Source organism: Chanodichthys erythropterus, chromosome 10, assembly GCF_024489055.1.
Source record: "Chanodichthys erythropterus isolate Z2021 chromosome 10, ASM2448905v1, whole genome shotgun sequence".
Classification (NCBI taxonomy): domain Eukaryota; kingdom Metazoa; phylum Chordata; class Actinopteri; order Cypriniformes; family Xenocyprididae; genus Chanodichthys; species Chanodichthys erythropterus.
In genome coordinates, this window is record NC_090230.1 from 13482371 (window position 1) to 13494634 (window position 12264).

Sequence of the window (12264 nt, forward strand, 5' to 3'; positions counted from 1 at the left end):
AATATTAACCGAGCCCAGGGTGTCTGAGCTCAATATCCCCTGTCTTCCTTCCTGTCTCTTGCTCAAATACACACACATGCATAAAGATACTCTGAGTCCAGAGGCTTGACTACATTTCCTGCTCTCTGCTAGGTAATGGCACATTTATTTAGTGTGATACGGCAATGCTACCTCACCCAAGTCCTCAAAAAATATAAATGTACCAAAAACAAAAAATATATCCACCTCCCACATAAACTGGGGCAGCAGTTGCATAACTTATGCATGACAAAATATTTAAGCATAGTACCATTAAACTTACTTGAAATGGTATAAATTAAATATTTACAGAAATGGCAGACTGATTGAATACTGCACATCAGGAATGGGCCACTTCAGTCCTAAAATGTCGACTCAGGAAGAGGTATTGGACTGTGAAGCTTTGGGTGTGTTGATGGAAGCGATCTACTCCATATATGTTTTGACTATCATTCTGAATCCGATCCGGATGTAGACTTTGACACAAACTTGATTTTCTCAGCTTTTTGTTAAAAATGAAACTTATCCACATTCAAGTGTTTGAAACTTTTTGATTGGTTAAAAAACTATCAAAAATATTAAAAAGAGCTTCTGACTAAACCTTGTAACTCCACTGAGTCCTCAAATTGTTGGTCAAACCTCACACGGTTGTTTGAACTGGTTGTTTGAATATGTACAGCATTTTCTTCACTCAAGAAACAATATTTTGCTAACCGCCACAACAAGAAAAAGAGCAGAAGAAGAGCAGTGTATATGTGAATGACTTGAGCGCTTGAAGTCCACTAGTCTGTCTTTCTGCACTCATAGACAAAGAAGAATACTTTGAAAGGCTCGCACACTCAACTGTGTGTGAAATGGATATTATTAGGGTATTGGCTGTTTATTAGTATTTATAAAGCAGATATTAATGCCTTGTTCTGCATGATCATATTCTACATCCCTTAATCCTACCCAATACCTAAACTTAACAACTACATTACTAACTATTAATAAGCAGTAATTATGGGTTTATTGAGGCAGAAGTTAATAGTTACTTAATAGTGACAATTGGACCTTGAACTAAAGTGTGACCATTTTTCCTATTGTACTGAAATCGTACCAAACCGTGACCCCAAAACCAAGGTAAGTACCGAACCTTGACTTCTGTGTACCGTTACATCCCTAATATATAAGAAGAGTGTCTTAGTCTAGTATTTGTCACTGAGTCATAGCCATTACTGTCTTAAAAAGCCTCTGCGTAGCACTTCATCTATTATGAGATTTTGGCCAAATGACAGTAAAAACTGAGCGCCCACATAGCTAAAGTAAACTGTAAGTTGATGGAAACGTAATGCGATGCACTTATTGCCTTGGATGTGGCTGTTTTAATGATGGACAAAAAACATGTATGTCTGACATTAGCTGGTCAAAAACCTTATAACTTAATTTGAGCTTGATTTTGGTAGAATGTTAATGTTAATATAATGACACATGCAAGTGTCTGACTACATATAAAACCACGATATCACTCCTTGACAACACAGTGTTTAATTATTTAAAAAAAAAAGTGTTTTTTTTTCTTCTTTCATTTCCTGAAAAGTAGCGGTTTTGGACAAACAAGGTTTCCTCCCGACAGCAATGAAATATAACTTAACAAATCAATATAAATGAATTATTAAAATACACCACTAAATGTTACATATGTTACATATTACTAAAATAGATTTCATGATGGACTGGTGCAACCTTACCCTAGTTAGACAATGAAATAAGGAAATTTGCAGAAAAAAATATTTAACACTCATCGCGACAAAGTGTCCTTATTTACACCATGGGCATCCCATGAGAGGGGTTTCGATAGAAAGTGAAGCTAAGAGGGCAAGGAAATGTTTATGCATATTATGCGCAGCCTGTCTCTCTTATTGCTGCTGATGCTAAAAAATAAAAGTGCGGGTGGTCCTCAAGTGCCAGACCAGACACCAACATACTGGTTGCAGATGGTAGCAAGCAGGTCAGGGACAGAGAGACACCCGCTGCCGCTCCTGAGAGGCTATAGCCCGGCCTGCAACCCTGCAAGTGTCCGATAAGAACCTGGTGTTGCCTGAAATCAGAGGAGGCCGGTCTATGAAACAGTGCATGCAACACAGTTTTGCCAAAGTTCTGACTTGGGACCTGATCTCGCACAGCGGAGCGTGAAGCATTTGCATCTACAAAAGGCTTTTGACGGTGTAAGATTCAGCCTGCACAAGCTTTCATGGCACGTGGGCACGGTATCACCGCCACTGAGAGCCAATACAGGCATTAGAGTGAGTGATGACAAGTCTTTAGGTGGCAATGTGAGGAAATGAGGCTTTCTGCAGATGAAAGTGTTCCTTGCGCACTCTCTATTTACTGCAGATGGAAGCAATGGAGGGCAGAATCCAGCTGAGGGGGATTTATCACCAATGTCCAAAAAGGCTCATCAGTGCCTGGTCAGGGAAAGGTGTGCGACGGTAATTACCACAAGATGAAAGGACAAGAGAAAAACTGTTTAAAGGGATGGTTCACCCAAAAATGAAAATTCTGGTATCATATACTCATCTTGTTACAAACCTCTATAACTTTCTTTTTTCAGTGGAACACAAGAGATGATATTTTGAATGTCTGATCATTTTGTGCATACAATGAAAGTCAGTGGGGTCCAAAAAACAACATCCCTCGTTGTATGGACAAAGAAAAACATTTTGTTTGACAAAAGAAATGAAGACATACCATTTGAAATGGCATGAGGGTGAGTAAATGATGACAGAATTGTCATTTTGAGGTGAACTATCCCTTAATGGAACATGGCAGAGGGGAAAACACTGAGTCTCTTTACAGATGACAAGTTCTTTCAATAGGGTAGGCCGCCAAAAAATGTTACAATAAAAAAAAAAAAAAGAGTAAAAATGCTCTAGCAGTTTCTTTGATAGTTTGATCATCATTAGTTTTGAGCAGCTAGAGAAACTGAACAACAGACAGAAAATTGGACAGAACGACAGACAGTTAGACAAAATGATGCAGATAGAAAGACAACCGATAGGTAGATAGAGAGAGAGACACAGAATGATGGACAGATATACAAACAGATGGACAACAGACAGACAGGGTAGGTTTCACTTCAGCTGTTGGTTTCGGACTATTGACATTTGAAAAAGTTGTTTCTGAGTCAACGTGGGCATTTGATTGACAACTGCGCTTCCCACTACTGAACAGATAAGAGTAGATGAATGCTGAGATTCGGGAGAGAATGACTCACTGTGTTCCAGGGTGAAGAGCAGACACACAGCCAGGAGAGACTGGAGCGCGGTCAAGCGGAGCTCCCCCAGCATCCTAAAGGACAAACACAGAGAAAAAGACAGAGAGAGGTGAATTAATTATAGTTTCTATAAAGTCAAAATTAATTAAGATCAAACTACCAAAGACTGGTAGTGCATTTTCATTCTTTTTTCAGTTCATAGGAATCAAGAACCCTATCAAAGGCTTGATAGGTCAAAATAATCAGAGCAGGCGTCTCAACTGTCTTGATGTCCTACTGAACAAACAAACAAACATTTGTACTGAACTTAAGATAGATAGAATGAAAGAACATATACAGAGAGACAGAACAACAGACAGATAGACAGACAGAACGACAAATAGACAGAACAATACAGAAATAGATAAAATGACAGATACACATAAGGATAAACAGACAGGCAGACAGTTTGCACAAACTACCTGAGTTCCCATATTTACAAATCACTCAACTAGGTTTTAATTTTTTAGGGCCACCGAGTAGATTAAATGCCTGACATCCCCAATCTACAGTATTACAGTTAGAAAGTCTTCAGTACAAACCAAGTGTGAGAGAGACAAAGATCCGCCAGTAAATAATAGATGCTGCAGATTCGACTCGCTGTAGCCAAGGGCGAAATACAAGCCGCTGTCTGGGAGATTGGACAGGGATAACCAGTGTACGTTACAGCAGGCTGCTCACCTGCTTTGAATCAATGACGAGCGCAAGGACAAATAGAGAGATGCATCAAAATGAATGAGACAATCGGTTCATTTGCGACCCCACAGTCGATTAATTGCTGGAGATTAATTTGATCTCATCTAATGGGTTAAATGGACAGCGTGTCAATTCAATCAAAGCTTCTAGTATCTTTCTTCTCATACCTCTTTCTCAATTTCCAACAGGTGGAAGGTATATTTTACGGTGTGCTTCTGTCTGTGTGACCTCCATAACTTGCATCTCGGCCAGGAATCATGGGAGTCTATCTTGTAATTGTATCTGCAGGTTGGAGCCATGCAGTTTTCGCTGGCTGTCACAGGCAGGTGACAGATGACAAACCAAGAACCTCCTACATGGAGGTAGGCGAGCGTACACAAACAAAATCCCACACACATACTAAAAGAAACTGATACTCAAACAAAAGGAAGTCAACATGCTGCAGACAAAGGATCTGGTGGAAGGTTTGCCGTATAAATGCCTACAAACAGAGTCCCTTACAGCTCAGTCCATGAATCTGTTTGTATTGTAAAAGATTTTCTTTCCCGAAGGTTTTTCAAGAAAAAGCACGGTTTAGATGCTGCCCACTTCCTCTTCACTGTGGGAAGGCAATTGTGCGCTGGCATGCTCTAATCCTGCTGTTGTCTTGCCCAGCCTGGGCTCTCTGATCCTGGCAAAACATCATGCCAGACCTCTGTAGACTCCCACAGCCTCTGGCCTCCATCAACTCATCCAGAGTCAGTCTTGTTAGGGCTAAAGCAAGCATCACTACAGCTCAAACCTGGGGTTAGAGGTGCACCATTACTTATTTCCACTTGGTGGACATTAAACAAGTAAAAAAAAAAAAAAAATCCCATAGAGTTACACTGAAGGTGGGACCCAACCTTAGTTAGTGACCAGAATACTGTATTTAGGGTTTTGGGTACTACAGATACTGTACAAATAGCATATAAAGAATTACACATCTATACAAGGGGGGAAGGTGGAGTGTTTCAGAGGAACTCTAAAAAATGTGCTAACGTGCAAACTTCTATAGTGAACGCTAACCATCTACTTAAATGTTGAGCTGCAGATGCAACAGGAACCAATCAGCATGTGCCATGTTGTTAATGATGTATATATCATCAGGTTGCATTAAGGACCCATCAGTTTCATGACTTGGTGTATACAGTACTGGTCAAAAGTTTAGAAACATTCCTATTTTTAATGTTTTTGAAAGAAGTCTTTAAAGCTCATTAAGCCTGCATTTATATTAAACAGTAATAATATTGTAACAATATTACAATAAATAATGGTTTTCTATTTTTTATATATTTTAAAATATAATTTATTTCTGTGATGCAAAGCTAAATTTTCAGTATCATTACTCCAGTCTTCAGTGTCATATGATATTTCAGAAATCATTCTAATATGCCGATTTGATACTCCGTTATTATCAATGTTGGAAACAGTTGTGCTGCTTAATATTTTTTGTAACCTATGATACTTTTTTCAGGATTCACTGATGAATAAAAAGTTAAAAAGAACAGCATTTATTCAAAATAGAAATCTTTTCTAACAATATCAGTCTTTACTATCACTTTTTATCAATTTAACACATCCTTGCTGAATAAAAGTATTAATTTCTTTCAAAGAGAAAGAAAAAAAAATACTGACCCCAAACTTTTGAACGTAGATTTCTATTTTAAATAAATGCTGTTCTTTTTTATCTATCAAAGAATCCTGAAAAAAGTATCACAGTCAATGTTTTTAACATTGATACAGTAATAAATCAGCATGTTAGAATGATTTCTGAAGGATTATGTGACACTGAAGACTGGGGTAGTGGCTGATGCAAATTCAGCTTTGCTTCACTAGAAAAAATTATATTTTTAAGTATATTTTATACACATATATATATACCTTGATATTTTAGCGCGAATGTATACCTAGCCGATTTGACCCTTTGCAAAGACCCGCCCCCCTGTCACGCCACACGCAGTGAAAAATACATCGTGGAGCGAAGAGGATACCGACAACACGTCAACAGACAAGACAGAGCAGGTTACTTATGATATTAAACAAAGTCCCATCTTTAAAACTGTGTAGTTTTGTTTTTTAAGAAATTCAAACCGTTTTGTTGCTCTTTAATGTGTCGTGACCATGGTCGTGACAGATTACTGTAGCGCCTCAGCTCAAGAGACTCGTAAACCGATCATCTCTTACTACGAGTCCATTTATAGCATTAAATAAACATAAATGAACATGAGAATTAATGTTGTTTCAAACGCAGAAAGATGTCAATATGCACAATTTTTCAAGTTTAACTCCACCGAGGTTAATCTTCTAACTCCTGACTGCTTTGTCGGACAAAATGGCGGATTACTTTTAGTCATTATTTGGGCAGCATAGGCTACATATTCTGAATGTCTTCGGCAGAATTGAAATGAGCCATTTTAATCTAGATTAATCTAGATTAATTCCAAGATTACAGTGAGATTAATCTAGGTTAAAAAAAATGTATTCTATGCCCACCACTAATATATATATATATATATATATATATATATATATATATATATATATATATATATATATATATATATATATATTACAGCTATGGAAAAAATGAAGAGACCACTCCAAGTTCAGAAATCAATGTTAAGTGGTCTCTTAATTTTTTCCATAGCTGTATATAGATAGATAGATAGATAGATAGATAGATAGATAGATAGATAGATAGATAGATAGATAGATAGATAGATAGATAGATAGATAGATAGATAGATAGATAGATAGATAGATAGATAGATAGATAGATAGATAGATAGATAGATAGATAGATAGATAGATAGATAGATAGATAGATAGATTCATCTCTTATCACAGGAGAAATGAAAGAGAATGTTCTTTAATTTTTTTTCTTCCTATGAGAAGAAACTCAAGGAGAACAGTTACAAAACATCTTAATGCATCCGTCATTGGCAGCCTTGCCACTGTGAGTTATTGGACACAGTCATGAATCAAGCTAAAGTGTTGCTCCCTCAAAACACACACATACACACCGCACTTCAATACAAACACAGGAGATATAAGCATCTTTTTTCCCATGGCAAGACATAACACAGTTTCCTATAAATGTCTTTTACATGGCACATTTGCAAAGCGGGTCTTTTATCGGCTTCCCTGAAACGTTTATTGTATCTTTTAGCTTTGTCTTTACAAATCGTGGCGTTTCTCCAAGACAATTCACGAGTGGGTTAAAAGCTCACGTCTAAACCCCCAGATCTCTATTTGTGATGCAAGACAAACACACTGTGTTCCTTGAGGGCACCATAAATGCACCAAACAAACAAATAAATGAATCACAGACATTCATTTATGTGTGTTTGTGTGCAATAGAAAAAGAGCAAAAGAAAAGGATATGAGCCACAATATGAGCACTAAAACTGTGCATTCACATAGTCTATTGTATGGTTGATACAGATGGAGGGTTAGCCTGTCGCCATTAGCAACGACACCGGTATCAACAGAGACAGGAAGTGTCAATCACTCAGGGGAGTGACCTGGTGCTGAAGGTTGAAAAGAAAAGAGAAGAAAAAAGGAAACAAATCAAAGACCAGCATTCATTTCCATGCCATCGCAGACTGGTTGAAGGCACGGAAACCTCAGCGTCAGTAGCCTCCTGTAAAAATGAGGTCTTACCAGCTTATTGTGGTCAAGCTGCTTTTTGGAACTGGGTAGGTGGGTTTATGCTGGTCTACCAGCTCTAACCAGCTACACCAAGATGATCTACCATGAGAAAACCAGGTCCACCAGTTGCTAGTCCACCTGGCCATTTATCCCTACCAGTTAGATTGCTAGATAGTTATTGACAGAAAGAATGACAGTCATACGAATGACAGAAAGATAGACAGTCATAAAACGAACAACAATTACAAAACCTAAAAAGAAAGAAAGAATCAAAGTCATATGGATGGATGGATGGAAAGAAAGAAGGATAGAAACAATACAAAGAATGAACAATAGATTCTGGCTACAAGTTTCTTATGAAATTGTGCATCCCTTTGCCAAGGATAAAAAGTGCAGCAACTCTAATTTACATATCCAGAAGTACAAATTGCAACATGAACCAGCCTGGCATTTGGGACATATAGAGTGCCATGAAGAAGTTGGATACTGATGCGGAGGCTTTGCTGCCATCTGGGACTGTGAGACTGTGCGGTAAAACTCCTGCAGATGCATTCAGACAAGTCACTCAAGCACACCATATGGTCAGACGCACAACACTGGGGATATTCCACTCCCTGACCAACAGAATGGATGAATATTTAAAATGTTTGCACTCATAATTGCTGTCTTAGTCAAAAATTTGATTTAAGTGGATTGAAATATCTGTATCTCACCTCATTACTGGACTTTTCAAGCATGTGACCATGCTTGGGTGCGTGTTGCTTTCGTCTGAAAGCCTGTCGTGTGTGTTTACACGTGTGTATGTGTGTTTTACTTCACTGACATGAAAAGATGCAATTAAGCAGGAGACGGGCAGAGAGGCGGTCGACACATTAACACTGGTGCAAGAATGCTGTCACCCTGAGACACAAACTGAAGCGGTTTTCACACATCCTGTTGCGTGATCTCAATGGGCACTGATTGCCTTTAATGTAGCAAGATGCTGCCAGCGTGCGAATGAGGGAACGGGTGTTTGTTTTCGCAGAGAGAGTGTCAATATGTCCATTCCTTTCACTTTTTTTCCTTTTCGTCCTTATGATGTTCACAGACTAGTCTCTCACCCTGCTGAGCTAAAAAAAAAAATTCTCACCATCCAGATCGTGAGATTTTGACACAGAAAATATTTCTGAAATAATATGTCTGGCTGATGTAAAAACAGAAGGCGCAACTCTTTTCCTATAGGCTCAATTTGCATCTTTATTTATGTCCGAAATAGTATTTAGTTGCATCCCAAATGATGCACTATGCACTTATGCACTTATCCACGTAGTGTATGAATGTTATAAGGTTATTTTGTCATTCAATATCAAAGTCTAACAAACTGGTTTGCCAGAATGGGGTTTGGGAAGGAACTGCAGGGGGTACATACATTTATGAAAAGCTAATAAGTAATTAAATCATAAAAAGTTAAATTATAAGAAATAAATAAAATCTGAGAATAAAAACAATCAAAATAAAACACTAACTAAAAAAAGATTTCATATTTTATTTGTTTATGTTCTGCCGCCTCTCAATTTTCCATCTAATAATAGTCACCTGACTAGTGACTGGTCTGTGTGTGTGCAACTCCACAAAACTTTTGAGAAATGAAAATTTAAAAGATAAAAAAAAGAGGAATTTGGGAGAAACAATGAATTCTACATAATTCACTGCCATTTTGTGAATATTAAGTAGTCGTGTAATCAATAAAAATGTAACCTATTCTGATTACGAGTGTTTCAAAATGTAATATAGATTTGAGGAGATTTGAGGCATGGATTCAAACCTGCATTTTCCAAATGAGCACCAAAGCTCATCGCATCAGAGTACAAACTGCTAAGCCATGACTCAATCATCTAAACTCAAGTGAAATGAAAATATTGATTTCAGTTAACAAGCACCATTGAGTAGTTTGCCTTTTATAGATCTTAGAAAGGGCAAAATGTGGCATCAGGCATCCTCCCCTTTTTACAACCACAAACAGCAACCTAAAAGTGATTGACTACACCTTTCCCTTGATTCAAATGGGAAATCCAGCAGCTAATTGAGCTTGGCAATAACTGCTTGACTGGTCGAGAGAGCTGACTTGTCTCCAAAAGAAACTCCAAATGAAACGAGTTTCTCCATCTCAACGTCTCGGAGCCAAAGCTGTAGCTTTGAAAAACGAGGTGACAGGGAGCTTACATTGCGGGGGCTCGGCATTGGCAATTTCAAACATTTCCTGCTTTTAATTTGCACTTTCAGGCACGCCGACACTTTCGACAGGCGACGATGGGAAATATTTAACTTGCTCTTCTGTGCATCAAGGTCCCTCCCTGTGGAATAAAGTGACTAGAAAGCACTGTGAGTAAGACATGTTGATGTTGAGCAGTCAGTACAAATGATATGTGTGTACTTTGAGCATCACGTAAAAGTCACCACACTGAATCAAAATTAGCAAACAGGAACTTTCAGTCCAGAACCGCCATGGGAGAAAATGACCAACAACAAAAAGAAGATATAAATGACCCAGCTCTGCCTGCTTCTTACTGGGAACTGTAAAGGTGCCTCAGTTAATCAAAGTTCCCAGGCTGTCGGCTTTGAATCACATCTAGGAAGCGCGCATCAAAACTGTGGCTTTGAACTCAGGGCCACACTTTCCCCAGCGCACATAAAAAAACTGAAAAAAACCTTTCTACAGCAGGAAACTCATGTTATGTCGCCAAATTCAGCAGATGCGAGACAGAAATTGACAAAACGCCATTGCAGCAAACATCAGGCAAAGATTATGACATATGCTATGTGAGAGATTGAGCCCTGGCAGCATCTTTCTATTGATCCAACCCAGGTTTTTGGATCCTTTTGTGATCTTTCCTATAACTGAAGCCACCTTTTTACACCTTCAGTTATGGTAGTTAGAATTTTTGCCTTGTAAAGCTTGTAATGAGAAAAAAAAGAGATACAGGCAGGGGAAAAAATCCTCTCAATAATTGTGTAATGTACAAATCACTGATTTAAAAAAAAACTCAAAGATACAAGAAAACGTGCCATGTTTGTGAGATTTTAAAGGGTTAGTTCACCCAAAAATGAAACTTTTTTCATGAATTACTCACCCTCATGTCGTTCCAAACCCGTAAGACCTTCATTAACCTTCAGAACACAAATTAAGATTTTTTTTTCTGTCTCCCATAGAACACAATGAAATTACCACATTCAAGGTCCAGTAGAAAAGACATTGTTAAAATAGTCAACGTGACTATTTTCAACCAATCAAACATAAATTAATTTGTGTTTTAGAAATGAATGAAGGTCCTGTGGGTTTGAAATTAAATGAGGGTAAGTAATTAAAGACAGAAATTTCATTTTTGGGTGAAGTAATCCTTTAAAAAAGTTTTTCTCCAGTTTTGACATCAAAAAAGTGCCAAAAAACACAAATATGTGTGCAAGTTTTTGTGTAAACTATTCATGACCTTTACCTAATAAAGAATATAGTTTAAGATCGGGTTTCCATCGGGTTTTTAGGAGGACTCTGCAGCAAAAATCCTAAAACACACATTCAAATATATAGTAAGTGAATGACGACTGGGGATGTTAAGCTTTAAAATGACAAAAAAGCACCTTAAAGGCTCCAGTATACTTCAAATGAAGTTCTTTTTCGTTCTTCGTTTAGGAGTAAAACGAAGTTCGAAATGCGTGACCAGCGATATACTGTAAACAAACATCTGACACCGCCCACACTGCTGAGAACGACGTTTAGATGAATATGTAAATATGTGCCGTGCACTTTCTTCTCAGTAACAACACAAACACAACAAAAATGAGAGAACGGCAAGCAATTTTATAGACAGCATAAAAAAGCGTCTGATCATAACAGCATGGGAATGTTAGCATGAGCTCTACAAATTAGCACTCCAGTCACGTCACGTCTTCATATATAGCACTGTATTCAATAGATTGCTTAAAATCAAGCAGCTTTATAGTATCAAACATGAAAAACAGTGTTAGTGCTTCATTTTATCAGAAGCACAACTTCATTTTGTACTAAAAAGCGGCTATCCAGTGTGTTCATGTTTTCACCTGCGGAGCTCTTACCTCGACGAATTCAAACACACAAAATGAATCAGAAACGCACCCGCGTGAGTGAAGGTGGAGCCTCAGCGCACACCTCCTATTACGTTATCTTCACTGACCAATGGTAGTACGAAGGTGTTTTGCTGGTTTGAAACGGCTTTGGCAAGTTTGGCAAACTTCCAAAAAGAACACAAAGAAAACTTCGTTTTGGCCTGATTTTGTTCGAAATGACATCACATCAGTTCGTTCTTCGATTTCGTTTCAAGTATACCGGGGCCTTAAAAGTGGCAATGCCATAGCTTTGCATAAAAAAAAAGACTGAAATCAGTCATTATCCACTGAAAATTGCTCATGAGATAAAGTCCAATGTCCCATTTATGAATGAATTGTTCTTTTGAATCAAATCTTTCTAATGAATCAGCTGATCTAGATCAATATGACGATTCGTTATGATGATTCAAAGTGGACCGATTCAGCTTTTAACATCTCTCTGGCGGAGACGATTTCAGTAAATT

At 37.9% G+C, this 12264-nt stretch overlaps 1 protein-coding gene across 1 annotated transcript in view; it reads right to left on the reverse strand.

Annotated features, from left to right (window-relative positions):
* ncanb (neurocan b) overlaps nt 1-12264 on the reverse strand; it is a 130256-nt gene that overhangs the window by 105183 nt on the left and 12809 nt on the right. The window contains exon 2 of the mRNA XM_067398657.1: nt 3275-3348. Within this exon, the coding sequence (XP_067254758.1) occupies nt 3275-3347 (73 nt within the window). The 5' untranslated portion in view covers nt 3348. The remainder of the gene's footprint in view (nt 1-3274; nt 3349-12264) is intronic.